Source organism: Aspergillus alliaceus (assembly GCF_009176365.1).
Source record: "Aspergillus alliaceus strain CBS 536.65 unplaced genomic scaffold BDW43scaffold_4, whole genome shotgun sequence".
In the NCBI taxonomy this organism is placed as follows: Eukaryota; Fungi; Ascomycota; class Eurotiomycetes; order Eurotiales; family Aspergillaceae; genus Aspergillus; species Aspergillus alliaceus.
Window position 1 is genome coordinate 853370 of NW_022474687.1, and position 14718 is coordinate 868087.

At 46.2% G+C, this 14718-nt stretch overlaps 4 protein-coding genes across 4 annotated transcripts; 1 reads left to right on the forward strand and 3 right to left on the reverse strand.

Moving 5' to 3' along the window:
- Positions 1-64: 64 nt before the first annotated feature.
- On the forward strand, positions 65-644 carry BDW43DRAFT_306863 (interferon alpha-inducible IFI6/IFI27 family protein; the record flags this gene model as incomplete). Its single annotated transcript, XM_032046123.1, has 2 exons — positions 65-473; positions 529-644. 2 exons carry the CDS (start codon positions 65-67, stop codon positions 642-644), a joined length of 525 nt encoding a protein of 174 aa, XP_031905010.1.
- A 3340-nt stretch (positions 645-3984) lies between these two features.
- On the reverse strand, positions 3985-5378 carry BDW43DRAFT_263163 (uncharacterized protein). The gene is made up of 2 exons (XM_032040519.1): positions 4501-5378; positions 3985-4413 (listed from the first exon to the last, which is right to left on the reverse strand). Exon 1 carries the CDS (start codon positions 5174-5176, stop codon positions 4706-4708), a length of 471 nt encoding a protein of 156 aa, XP_031905011.1. The 5' UTR covers positions 5177-5378; the 3' UTR covers positions 3985-4413; positions 4501-4705.
- Positions 5379-6431: 1053 nt separating this feature from the next.
- Positions 6432-8217, reverse strand: BDW43DRAFT_263166 (branched-chain amino acid aminotransferase). The gene is made up of 2 exons (XM_032040520.1): positions 7032-8217; positions 6432-6968 (listed from the first exon to the last, which is right to left on the reverse strand). The coding sequence occupies exons 1-2, from the start codon at positions 8046-8048 to the stop codon at positions 6789-6791; spliced, it is 1197 nt and encodes a 398-aa protein (XP_031905012.1). The 5' UTR covers positions 8049-8217; the 3' UTR covers positions 6432-6788.
- Positions 8218-12756: 4539 nt separating this feature from the next.
- BDW43DRAFT_263170 (MFS transporter) lies at positions 12757-14531 on the reverse strand. Its single transcript, XM_032040521.1, has 4 exons — positions 14404-14531; positions 13510-14299; positions 13398-13445; positions 12757-13341 (listed from the first exon to the last, which is right to left on the reverse strand). Exons 1-4 carry the CDS (start codon positions 14515-14517, stop codon positions 12821-12823), a joined length of 1473 nt encoding a protein of 490 aa, XP_031905013.1. The 5' UTR covers positions 14518-14531; the 3' UTR covers positions 12757-12820.
- Between the last annotated feature and the right edge of the window lie 187 nt (positions 14532-14718).

The window sequence follows — 14718 nt, forward strand, 5'->3', positions numbered from 1 at the left end:
TATCTTTACCATATCTTTCAAACCACGAGAAATTTCTGATTCCTTGTTTACTACTACAACTACCATGGAACGCCTAAGGAATATGACAACCTCAATTGTTTCTTTTGGACAGACTGTTGCTCGAGAACATCCAACCGCCCTAGCCGTTGGCAGCACGGGACTTGCACTCGCTACAGCACCTATCACTGGCCCTGCAGTATTAGGTACTGTCGGTTTCAGTGCTACAGGGCCTGTTGCGGCTTCTCTTGCTGCGGCATGGCAGTCTTCAATTGGGGCAGTCCAAGCTGGGAGTCTGTTTGCCACCCTACAGGGAGCTGCAATGGGAGGCGCTGCTGCGGGGATATTTACGACAGCTTCAAATATTGGGTTTGGGATAATGGGATTCGCGGCAGTTGGAGCACAAGTGACTGATACGAGAGAAGGATTATCAGAGAAACATGATGGCGAGCATGCTGGTAAAGCAAGAAATTATGGTATTATATCAACGCCTGCCTGTCTGCATGTTGCTTAAGGCTAACATGGATAAAGATAAAAGTCAGCCAGCTGAAGATAACGAATGTATGACAAGCAACCCTGAGACGTCTGATATGAATGACTCTCTAGACACAGAATTCGCGAAATTGCTTAAGATTGACATATCTTGAGCACTGTGGTAGTGTCTATATGTTATTCTCTCTCCCTGAAACAAGGTTGGCGAAATAAGAGAAATAATTATTCATGTTTAGCTCCAAAGTACTATCCTATACTATTCAACCCTTATCTATATTTTAGGGTGACTCTATAGTGTGGTAGTTTATAAGACGTCAGAAGATGGTCACACGGGGTTTTTACCATAAGTAGTGAGACTTAGGGGACGTCCTCCCTTGACTGGGGACGCTTTCACACTCCCGAATAAGCTCTTGTTAGTAAAACGCCTTGAAGTAGGGCTTGTATTACCACCAGCAGTAGCCGTAGGCGATGTGGTATGCTCATTGCTCAAGGTATGAATATCAGGGTTGAAGGAGTATTATTTTTTCCTTGTGTCCTCTATTTTCTATCTTGTAAATAGACCTGAAGTTTGCGGTCACTGAGAACTAAACTGTATAGCTGCCACTGGGATACAGGAGGTTTATATATGTATTCATCTGTACTTACTCCACTTGCCAATATTTTGCCTACGAGGGTAAATTGTTCGGAGTCCTGATGCACAAAATCAAGGTACATATAATTGCGTGAAGAATATCCTGTAGAACAAAATTAATGCTCTGGCTTCTCAATATCAGTGGCTGGTTTTCGCCAGTGGTCATGGTATAGGTACATATATATATTTATATAGCCGAAAATTTCCTATATCTCGATAGAGAGACACTAATAAAGTATTATTCCTGTCACTATATCGATTTCGGTTATATATAGCTCTAACTTTACACATAGCCTCGTCAAGATAGTTCGTGTATTCCGTGATTTTTTGGTTGATCCAACGCCATCAATTCAGGGAGAATCGTTCGACCGTCTATCTCTGCAGTGTATTGCTGCATAGGGCCCTGAGGCTGTACTAGATTCTGTCGACGTTTGTGACGCCAAATGAAAAACAGGATCCCAATAATTGCAACTGCCCCGGCGACACCGCCTACGACACCACCTGCTATAGCACCTGTGTTGGTATGCGACTCATGGTCCGGGCTGGATGTTTTCGTTGCCTTAGAGAGGCCAATTCGGTCTTGGCCATCGAAGTGGACGAATTAGTCAAAGACGCTGAATTTGATACCGGGTTCGATGTTTGACTCGACGTGGAGCTGGATGTCGGGGTCCCTGAGCGATAAAATTCATCAGCAACGCAGTGACAATACTTTGATCCTACAAACTGACCGGTAGTAAGTGTCTTTACATTGCTCCAACTGACCGAACCCGGCGAGACAGGCTCAAGACAACCGACCTAAGTCTTGTCCTTGACCCCAAATACTTGGTCCCCGTACGCACAGGAGAAATACCAGTTATAATCATATAGATTCCAACTGCTATCTGCGCAGACTGGCGGCTTTCCAATATTGGCCGTGCAGTCATTCTAGCTTGGACAACATATTTGGTTGGCAATGGAAGTCTTCGGGCTCGGGCAGTAAGAGCCATGAGGGCAACAAGCATGCCAGGGCTCCCACGTTTAGCAACAACCTATTTCCCCCACGAGACGGGAACCATTTCGCCGAACAGCATATCCCTGGATTGCCTTGGTGGGCATCTCGATTGATGGATAGTAGATAAATATATTGAGAAGATTCAATTCTGTGCACCTTCTCGAGGTGGGGAAGAGGAGAACGGCGAGATGCAAGGCTGAATCTCGCTCTAGTGATTATTAATTTGATCCTTTGGGCAAAGATAACACATTTTTACGATATTAATACATTTAAGTAGGTCCGCCATCTTTCATATATCCAGAAGTGTGTTGAACTCCAGGACAAAAGTCCAGTCCAGTTTAGCAATAACTGCTGTAGAAGAACAGCAAGGTTCAGGAAGCGACTCGCATATATAGATCTTCCCTACGAGACCAACTACGTGGCAAACAATATACTCCGTAGTAATGAAATAAGGGGTAATTGGTGGAAATATAGGAAGGAATCATAAGGAGGCTGGTGTCTTTTAAATTAAAGAGAAGCTCAACCGAGGGCCGAGAATAGCTAAGTCCTTGTCAAAAGCTTCTAAAGTCTTACATGTAACATCCGCCATCTCTCTCTCGGAACAGTTTACCTATTAGTCAGCCATAGTGAGTAATTTTATAATAGAAATATTCATTTAGAAGTATAGTGAACGTCCCATTAATCGCGCACATGAAACTTCTCTAGCCTACCTGCAACCCCAAGTGTATGTGATCCATGTATATAATGGAGCAAATGAGGCCATGATGACCTTAAGTATCTTCGACTAGTAGCGGCCAGCCATATGTGTATCATGCTAGACTCTCTGCACGACGGTTTCTAAGAAATATTAGACCTGTGCTTGGATGAAAAGAATAACCTCTTGGTCACATATTAGGGCGAGAGAAAGAAATGCAGAGTTACGGGACCGCACTTGTTTGCCATTAACTTAATCCGCTGCTATAGGAAATGGTTTGTATACGCAAGACACGAAAGAACTAAGACTGAATTCCAAATACAGAGGAAAGAGGATATCATACAACATACTGGGAGGGTGTCCAAAGAAAGAATGCTGTACACATTAATGCAGTTTGCTCAAATATATTGCTAATATATTACAATACAGCATTGAAACCTTACAGTGGGACCAAGGTTGCAGGGAGCGTGAGGAGATAATAACCCTGACAATGATTATGAATTGGGCAGCTTTGCATTGTCACCCCATGGTATGATGGAGACATGGAATCCCAGAATTTGTTTTTGCGTATCTCCAGGAGCAGCCAGATGTTAACAGACAGATGTTGGCGAAGGACAAGCAATTGGCAAGGCACACACTCACAACTGCAAGAGTGCAGCGCGCACCCTAAAGCCTCACGTAAAAGCCTATGAATGTACACACAAAGTTCCCCTGCTCTAGTTCGACTAATACTCCAACTAAAGACCTAAACGCACTAATTCCCCCCCATCATTCCTATTTATTAGTGGTTGGGTAGGGGTTCAACGAGGAGGCGCTTCAACTCAGGAAAACTCTTATATGAGGTGATGTGAAGGATGACATCCGCATCGTACCACTGAGCAGAGAAAGTGATCCTGATTCATGGAATTGAGCCTCAGTCCACGAAGCCCCCAACTTAGAAATGGGGCGAAGTTTGTAACCCACGGGAGGCTAAGACCAGGTTTAGGTGCCTATGTCGTACTTCTAGCCCTCCGGATAGATCACTTAGTGCTTATATTTCTTCCGACGCCATCCGGTGGGGCCGGGTGCGGAAGAGTTTTTGTATTTGTGCCCTTATTTCTATATAGACGAAAGACTACCCCGCATACTAAGATTTGAGTGGGACTTAAGCCGATACTATGATCCAGAGACGATGTAACATTTTGCCTGATCGCCTGATGGTGGCGGATGGTTCCTCTTAAGCCCAGCCAATGACCAACTCCACCCTTGATGGGCAGTGCTACACATTTGATGCTCTACCGGCCTGTCATATATGCAGCCTAAAGTGCCTTTAGGAATCGGTAACGAAGAAAGCCCTAGGTTACATCTCTGGCTAGTATCCCAGTCCGCTTACTGTATACTAAGGTCGTTCGGTAACGCCATTACCAGAGCCAGGCAGATGTCAAGGACAGTATAGCTTCGATATGCCATTGAATAGCTTTACTTGACTTTGAACAAGGCTTGATTGAAAAATTACTGACAGTCACAATGACAGCATAGGCTCGCACGGAAAACAGCAGGAGGCTGCAGATGATATAGCCTACTCGAATACTATTTTAACAATGTCACCAGATGCATCTCGCCTAGCAGGTCTGTCAGATCCACCAATTACGTCCAACCTTTTCCCTCCTTCTTCTGGAGGAGTCATCAACCTATACTGATACAATATTATTGCAGATGTTGGCTTTCTTGGCACTCTACAAGTGGCAATGTCTGGGGGGTTGTACTCAGGCAAAGTCAGAATGAGCCTTGGGATATAGAAGATATCTCCGAAGAAAAGAATATAAATAGGCGTCAATGTCCTCCCATCTTCTCGGAATAACAGTACAACCAAACCAATTCAATTCATTGCTTGTCACCCCAAAGAAAACCTTTTCAACCTTTATTTCGATAACCATTTATACGTGCCACTATACAAAATGAAGGATTTCACCAACGCCATCATCTTCGCTAGCTGTATTGCTAGCGTGTGTGCCATTCCTGCCGGCACCGCTGAAGCCGAGCATACCACCACTGACAACGGACTGGCCTTCGTTGGTGATAGTGTGGTATGTCGAACACCATCCGGGTTATTGCAAATGATCTGAGAAGCAAATTTATTAACCATATATTCCGCAGGACTTTTCTGTGCAGTGCGCTGGTTGGCTGACTCCTCACGCGGATTGCACGCCGGGGAAATGCCAATGTGCGGGAAATTATGGATGCTGGTCTTGCAGTGGAGGCCGTATGCAATGTCAGCCGGGACCCGGCTCTGGACAATGCTGGAAATAATTTGGGGTGGCGTATGATCCGTACTGATTATATGCAACCAAGTTCGAAGGATTTCTTCTGTTTGCTTGTGCATGTACGCCATTTTTCAGGAGATAGGAGTCTTAATTAGAGGTCTCGAGAAAGACGAGTTAAAGATGCAGAAATATGCTAGTACGGTATGGCTGCGGTGAAGTAGAAACTGGAATGAGGCGCTCCGTATCTAAATAAAAGTGTGAACTGGTGGGAGATAGATGGAAATCGAAAAGAAACCCCAGTTCAGTTGAGCACGCATAAAATTAGAAGCGTAACACTTGATGCCTCTCTATAGGCTATTTAACCTCATTCAAACATAAGTTTGTCATTTTGGTGATAGTATTATATCGCACTGACCCTAGAAAGTATAGGTTAGGTATACTAATCTGCAGGAGCCAGTTTATAATTAGATAATTAGGTGTCTGGTTTACACGTCGTTCGGTTTGATTCATGCACTGTTACTAGAGTAGTTCTATCCTACTAGGCATTAATCCCCCTTGCATATAGTATCTTATACCCTTTCTCCTATTGGCTTTGACTTGGAGTTCTTGTACACGTCACTCCCTGTGACTTCTTTTTCTGCATTGGAAGATGCGCGTGACTCAATCGGGAAATTGAATCTGTGTCCTAAAGCAAACATAGCTGGGAAAGGATTGTTAAGTCTCTAAGCTTGGGGGACACTTAATTGTTTCAGGTAAGGGTACTGTTGGCGCCTGCCAACCATAATCTCTTCTATCTGGGAGCGGACCGGGTTATCTCTCTATATCCCGCATCTTTGGGTCAAAATAACATACTACAGGTTGCCTCAAGTTCGAGTAAAAGTAAGGGCCAACATTGAACAGGATGATTGTCTACTCACAAAACTTATGTTCCAGGGATTAACGCGAATCCCAGGGTATCCTGTGGGGAAAGGGGGAGAGGATGTGGTACCCTCTGGAGTTTTATACATGGCAACCATGACACCTCGGATACTTCATACCAATCCACCAGTACTAGGCACTTGGGTAGCGAACTGTTTACTGCGAGTCCCGTCCCTTTACCAGATGCCTAAGCGACCCAAGAGCGCTCCGACGCATATCGGTTATCGTGGATATAATGTAGTATAATTCTACTTTACTCTTTTACGTATTTGTACCTTTCCTACTCCGGAATGCTGCTATTTCGCCCATTGTTACGGATACTATATCTACTTGGTTCGTCCGCTTCTCAATATTCTTTTAGGAAATCGATAGAACCCTACCATTTTGCGATCGAGGGCCTTTGAATACAGTTTTAATGGGTTTTTATAGTCAATGAATTGGAAATAAGAATGAAAATAGGATGAACATATTATTATTGATCATGTCCTTGTTGGGGGTAGACACATTAGGGCACTTGTATCCCAGTGTATAAAGCTGCAGGGTTTCTTCAAATACATCCACATCTGGAAGCAAGAGAAATCCCTAGGAATAAAACTCGAAAAGCTTTGATTTTACTTTAACATGGAATGGTGCCGCAGCGTTATGACCATATGACGGATATACCGCCCTTGCAGGATAATTGCCAACAGACTTAGCCATGCCTTTCCCCTTGGAAAGTGTACTCTATTTAGTAGAACTATGAACGGCTGTTCAAATACAAGAATAAGAAAGCATGATAGTAACTTAGATCAACATCTTCCATGAATAGTAGAAGAAATTCATTCAATTGCTTTCTCTCTCAGAGACCACAACACCCCATTCATGCTCGGTCCGGCCAAACATGATATCGCTAAGCCAGCTCTTGATCTTCCCAGTAACCTCACCAGGTGTACCATTCGGCCCCGTAGGAACAGCAATATTATTCTCTCGATGCCGGATAGCCGACACAGGGGTAATAAACCACTAAATAGTAAACCAAAATGAGCACCACACAGGCCACAAAAGAAAGGAAAGAGGAAAACTTACAGCAGTCCCAGCCGCAAAGGCCTCCAGCAACCGACCCTCAGCCTCAGACTCAATTACCTCACCAATCGTATACTTACGCTCTGTGACCTCAAACTCACCCCCCAATCTCTCCCTTGCAAGCTCCAAACAGCTGCGCCGGGTAACACCATCCAAAATAAGCCGATCATCCAACGGCGCAGTCACAATCTCCTTCTTGCCGTCCTTCCGCCGCCAAACCACAAAGAAATTGCTTCCCCCAGCCTCCGTACATTCCCCTTCCTCACCATACAACCAAAGAACCTGATGAAACCCTTTCTCCATAGCGTCCTGACTCGCCAGCACCGAAGGCCCATAATTCGCCCCAACCTTCGCAAACCCAAACCCCCCAACCCAAGACCGCACCGTATCCTCCGGCGACGTCAATAGCCTCATCCCACCCTCCGGCATATCCTGCCTCGGAAAGAAGCTCAACAGAATATACAACATCGCTTGCTTAGGCGCCATAAGCCCGATCGTCGGCTGTGTGCCGATGAGCGTCGGACGCAGGTACAGAAAGCTCCCGGGTCTGTCCCTGGGGAGCCATTTTGCGCCGTCGACTTCGAGCAGGGCGAGGATGAGCTTTGTGATCCCGTCCGGGTCGGCTTGGGGCAGGGAGATGCGGCCAGCGGAAAGGTTCAGGCGGGCGGCGTTGCGGTCTGGGCGGAAGATGCGGAGGTTGCCGTCATGGCCGCGGTAGGCTTTTAGGCCTTCGAAGCATTCGGTGGCGTAGTGGAGGCAGGAAGCTGTTGGCATGAGGGTTAGGGGGCCGTAGGGTTTTAGTTCCGGGGTGGACCAGCCCGTCGTGGAGGTCCAGGTTGCGGTTATCATGTGGTCAGTGCAGATTGTTTCGTCGCTAGCGTTGGCTGTTGCTTCGGAGGGGACATTGCGGGGGGTAGTGGTGTAGGTGTAGGTTAGTTTGGAGGCATCCAGGGGTTGGAGGGGTTGTTTTTTGGTGATTGTTGGGGTGGTGTTTTGTGATGAGAGGACTGAGGGTGCCATTTTGGTGGTGGTGGTGGTGGCTATTTGGGAATTAGGACAGAGAAATATAAAGATGGGATGGATAATTGCCTCCGTTGTGGGAGGGAATATTTATAGTTCAGTTTCCCATGCCAAGGTAGCGAGGCTTGACTTCATATCTAGGATACGAAGTCATATAGGTGGAATACTAGACGACATTCAGTAGATTGTATTCGGACCCACCAGTAAGTGGAGATAAACTAAACGTAGGGAGCGAAAACACGCCCTATCGATGACGGACCCACTCCTTGCCTCGCGGGGAGTTGCAGGATTACTCCGGTTTGGCAGCTTTCAGATCTATCTCCCCTTGGGTATCCGATGATAACCACCGAGCAGGCGATCTTCCAAGTCATTCTTTGCCCGCCACTGGAATTCTGGGATATTTCGCCTGAGAATGACTCACCGGTGGTTGCCAAGTAAAATACCTACCTAAAGTACTTATCTATTCTTTGATAGTTATTGCTCTAGGCCCTTCATGACGTGTAGACTACGTGAAATCGAATAAACGAACTGTTTAGTAAGAGATGTAAGGCCTATACAGCAATTGCCTGTGCGGTTGTCATTCTGCTGAGATTTGATTCCTGGCAAGAACAGACGTTACACCCCATATCTATCCCAAGGTTGATTCAGAGTTTCCAAAGAGGCCTGATTCGTGGCTCCAGAAGTCTCATATTTACATTGGCTCTCTCCAAAAGTAGCTAACCATAGAGAATGATCTGCAATAGTCTGATCCCAGGAATCATCAGAATCGAACAGCAGGCGTCTTACTTCCCGTTGAAACATATCGTCAGTAGGAACAATGCCACGACGCATCTGTTCCTCTACATAGTGACTCAAATGGCGAGTCAAAATCTATGTATATGAATTCAAGGACATTTCTTGCCCCTAGGCTTAGCATGATAGACCTGGCAAAGCCGACATCTCTTAATAATCGCTCGAAGAAGGATTGGCATCACTTCGAAAAGCGGCCCGGGACAGTATCTGCGTGAAATGATCCTTAACATGGCTAATTTGTCGCAGAAAAGGGCACAAACACTCGTGTCTCTAGATCAACCAACTATGGAGGTACGGCATGGGTGATTTGAGCCGCTATGGAGTCAGGAAACCCACGATCGCCTTGCCAGTTAGCCATAGTCGAGCCATTGCGAAAACGATGTGCCAGATGGTCACATCTCTAGGACCAACTAGTCAATTGGCGACCACAGAAGCCACAGCGAGAAGTAAAGTTGATAGCTTCCACTTTCCAATCGTTAATTATCCGAGTTTTGTCGATATGATGAACTAGACGGAGATGTTGTACCAGATGATCTTTGCGTCAAAGCTTGCGCTGTTGGCCATCACAAGAGCCATGATTGTGCTGCGCAAGATGCTCGGGGGCGGGATCTAGCATGCTACAATATGCGCAGTATACTCGGCCTGTTGATGGTAAGATGGCTGTTCCGCCGAACGGGGTGCACGCCTAGGTCTCGAGATTCAAATGTAGCGACTTCTCTTGTTGCATCCAGTCGTATTTGCTCTTGAACCGATCGCAAAAAGAAAATGTGCAACAAAATAATCGAGGGACATCCGTTCCCGCAGATTTGTCCTTCTCTCCGCGAGATTACGTCTTTTGGACACGATCCTTGGTCTTCTTTCGCTGGAACCTCGTTTTCGGAGGTATAATTCTGAACTGCGTCCCTAATAGCTGATAGTGGAGCAGGCTCATCTTCCGGGAGGAGATTCCTGCCGGCGCTTCAGACGGTCTAGAGAACTGGTGTTTATTGGGATGAACTCTGGCACGGCCTGTTTTTCATGCCTGTTGACAATGTATCTACTTCTGCGCCGGGGAAGACCTCGTTATCCTGCCGAAGAAGCTGTGCTCAACGGTACCGCTCGGCTCTGGAGGGTGTCTGTTGTGATAGATGGTGGAGGGGCATAAGGAGATGAAGCTGTATCGCCGCCGCCATTGACGCAGTCCTCGGCTAACAACCACCTTTCATCATTTTGGGGCATCGATTTGCTGAAAGATAATTCATCAGAAAAATAATGGGTAGTAGGGCTTAGAACGCTAGGAGAAATGCAGTCCACATTGGGGAGGAAGGGCTGTGCGTTGGTCAAGGTAAGTTCGGGATCGAGTATTGTGTGCACATCTTCCGGAACAGCGAAAGCATCAAAGGTGCCCAGTAGATCGGCATTAGCCAAAAGCTCCGTTAGGTCGAATTAATCAGTATCTAAAGATTCCCGTCAACCCAAGAATCGAAAACAGCGCGCTAGACCTACGACGGGAACTTAGGTCTTGAGCCGACGGCTCCACGGTTGACAACTCCGCGGATTTTGCTCTGTGGCGTACGCTTTGATCCATTTCTCCGTGTGTGCCTAAACTGGATAAGCTTGACAAGCTACTTACCAGGAAAGCAGCCTGTGGATGTAGACTATTGCACTGTGTTGCGACGGGCCCAAACGTTCCTTTCGCCACTTGGGGAAACTAGTTAGGGGCAGGATAGATTAGTTGTCTAATATATCAATTTCCGGATCTATTATTTGGAAATCAACCGAGCATTCACCTTGAGATGATAACTAGAGACAAGTAATCTTTGAATTACAGAACGCACAGCCGGGGAATGGGAGTGGGAATCATGTATAAAATATGATACTTTGACATTCTTATTGCAGGTTGAGATCCGCCAGGCGGACAAATGAGCAACGATAGGTAGGATCTGGCCGTGCGTGGAGAAGGGTAAGAGATTTCCCATTCACATCGAAAGATACATTAGGAAGTAATATTTTGTCATGAGCTCAAAGTTCACTGCTATAGATGATTGGCGATCTACTTCGCCTAACGGTACTCCGATACGTAGCTGCGAGGGCTCCTCTGTGAGTTTGCGTGTGGCCCCACCGGAGACTGAGCAATGGTCCTCACTGACTCAGTCCCTTCAATCATCGCTAATGCCAATCGGCGGAAGGGTTAGTAGGCTACATCTACTGCTTCTATTATTGTCTAAGGGAAAGCCATATAGATAATAACTTGGGCTTCATCCTGTCTGGCCCGCCACCTAAATTGCCAATAGCAAGGAGGCCAATCTTCTAGGAGACCAATGGCGTTCACAGTTGGTACAGAAGGAGGGGTGTATAGTTTGGGTTGTTATGTTTTTCTTATGATCTATTTATTCTTACTCTCGTGGATGTCGATTATAGATAACAACACTTGTGTCTGGACTGTATAACAGAGTAAACATCAAGGTCGTCCTACATCATGATCAGGTACTTCAGCCCGGAGTTAATTTCACCGTGCATGCCTCGCGTTTAGGCTCGGGGTTTGGCATTCGTCTGACTGTCTTATTGACACAATTTTGTTCCGGACTTGTCATTCAGTTGTCGCGCAATCCGGGCTAGCTTAGAAGAAAGCATTTCATTGTTAGGTTTCTACTCGACGTACCTGAAGCACTACTTTGTCTTATCCTCGTTGGTGGATGAGCTCGTCCTTGGTAAGAGGCTATCGGCGGACCCGAAAACACCGCATGGCTATGGCCGGCTGAACAATTGAATCCGTATCATACAGAGCCGATTAGGAGCTCTTTTGATAGTCTACGCCGCTAAAGATACTATTACATCCTGGAGATCTTCACTTTACCGGTAGCAATCACTCCTCATCCCTATAGAAAGAGAACACCTCTCTTGGCTGATAGTGGTCTTCGAAAAAATCAGATGCTACACACATACAATGTGCAACATTCATACTACGGTTCCTGGGACCTGTGGTGCTTTTCATTTATTACCCATGGAGGTTGTGTGTTTCTTAAGGTTCGGCGCGGTTCGGATTCGGACCCCATGAGGTCTAGTTATCTAGTGGGGCTTAAGTCATAATAATCATTAAGGAATACATCTGTACAAAATTCTTAATTTCACACTGGTGGCCTGTTTACCTATAGCACGATTGATCTACCTCTAGGATTAAGAGTGCCTTGTAGGCCTTCTCTTTCTAACGTGAGTTAGTCGCAGAGTTAGGCCTATCAATTCTGTGAAATCTCTCCTTTGTCACCCTCGGCAGACGGTATCGTCATATTGGAGGAATGGTGTGATTCAATCATTTGAAATGAATACTGCATATGGTAGGAAGAAGATACCTAATATAGAGGAGCCTCATGAATCGGTATCTCGGGCATAAATAAATGGTACGCCACAGATGAGGCGAAAGGAGATATAGGGGGTGATTTGCTATATAGGTGGTGTTTAGGTATGGGATAGGGCTAGGGTCTTGTTTGTATCGAGTATTACCCCCGTTTTTGTGGAAGAACCAGGTTTTAAAAGGCTATATATTCGAAACAACGCTTCAGACGCCGAATACGGTTACCTATAACTTTGCTCACTGCACTGCGCCAGGCTTGATCTCTTTCTCAACGCTGTCCACTATACATCTCGATGAGAAAGGTGCATGGAAAAATGGAGCCGTATCGTGGCCGCCATGGCCATAATAGCCCCTCGGAAAGTAACCACCTTTCATCACTTTGGGGCACCAATTGGCTAGAAGATAACTCATCTACAAAAGAAATAAGGGGCAGGAGGGCTTGGGACACTAGGAGAAATGCAGTACATATCGGGAAGAGTTGTGGGATGTAGACTATTGTACGGTCTTGCTGCGACGGGCTCCATGGATTATTTATTATATTCATTTCCGAATCTAAATATAGTGTGTAGTTAATTAATCTAAAACTTTTAGTCTATATCGAACCTCTAAATTATTTATTATTCATTATTCGTGAAACCCTTTCTCCCCTTCATAGCGACCTCCCTGCGCCGCTCTTTTGCGCAAATTTACTGTTTCCGCGGATCCAACTACCATATTTGATGAACACAAAAGGAATAACAGCCATGGCGATTGAAATGAATCCTAGTACCGAACTTGCCCAGTCGATACCAAGGTTGGTATACATCGGCGTGGTCGCCAAGGGGAGACACACGGCAAATATCGACCGTAATGTACTTGCGGCTGCAGCTGCTGAGGCCGAGTACTGCTTATAAGCATCGGTGAGATAATTGAGGAGCGCGATGAAGATCAGGAGGTAGCCGAACCCGAAGAAAACTCCAGACATCATGGGCATGACGGGGTGAATAGAGGGAGTTGAAGACCATCCGAGCCAGAAGAGGGCAATGGGAATTGAGGGCGCTGCGATACAAGCGAGTGGGAGCCGGCGATACTCTTCCACTTTGGCCCAAGCTAAACCCCCGTTCAAAGCCTTGGTGTGATACGAGCTATACAAGCAGAAGAGCACAAAGGCGAGAATTGACCCCGGCAAAACTTCGTGTGATTTGTCAGGGTTCGCGCATTATGAGAGGTGGAGGGATTCAACATACTAGGAAGGAAAGCTAAACCTGCCACGCCAGGGGTCATTCCGTAAAGCCCTTTACAAGAGAAAGCGGTTAATAAATACCTCCGAAACGCCCGACAATGGAGGGGTATATATACCTTGAAAAACTATAGGATAAGCTTGAAAGTAAAGATACAATATGGAGTAGATCAAAGCCAGGTAGATTGAACAACAGAACACAATCGGCTCTTGGGCAATCATGCTAAAGGGACGACAGAGTATTTGGGCGATGTTTTCTGCTGCTCGAGGATCGTGTAGGTGAGACTTGTCTGCTTCCGACTCAACATTGCGTTCACCCAGACACTTTTCGTATACTTGGGACAAGACAGGCATATATGTCTCTGGAATTGTAAGTACAATAGGGAAGCCAACCCCCCCGATGATGAAACCAGCCCAAAAGGTCCATCTCCAAGATATAGGAGAGATAAAACCAGAGATTATAGGCCCCAGAAGCGGGGGGAATGTTGTTGCGAACATGAACACCGACATCACCATTCCACGCTGATGAGGATCATTGTATATGTCAGAGAACAAACCACCTAGCACTGCATTCGGCGCGGAGCCACCCAGTCCACAGAGGAAGCGAAATATCAAAAGCGCTGGAAAGGTAGGGGCCAATGCGCATGCCATTGTAAAAATATTGTAGATTGCAAAGGTGGTAACCAAAATCGGTTTCCGGCCAAAGTGTTCGCTCAAAGGGCCAAAGATAATAGGGCCGATCGCGAACCCAGCCATGTAGAGTGAAGTGGGAAGGACCATTTTCAAGTCATCTCGCGGGATTTGGAAAAAGTCGGCAATCGAGTCATGAGCCCCCGATGGTAGGGAGGACCCTAGGGAGCTGTTGCAGACGAAGTATATGCCTGCGACGACGATATGGATTTTGCGGGCCTTCAAGCACAATACCGGTCAATACATTGTCTCCATTTGATAATTAACATGGACGAGAAGGTAGAGCTTATTGTGCTAAGAGGAAATGTAAATTTACTGCTTACCGTTGAGAAGTCCACGGGACGCACCACGCCCTTTATAGGATCGGAGGGTTCTAAAGGGATTTCAGGAGAGACATTGCACGTCTTGTGCAACTCAGAACCTGGTTGTGAAGACATCTTGCATCCGAGCCCGATTGCTTGACTTGGAGCTATTTTTTCCCCCTAGCAGCGAGCTTCTTTTATTTCTCCAGGACCTAGATAGAAGGGGTGGGGACTCGGCCTTCGCTCCGAGTTGGAGTCACCGCTAGAGACCAGACCTTGTGGCTAATAACCAGGGTTCACGATGCGATGAGTGTCGATCGAATTTGCTTGGTAATA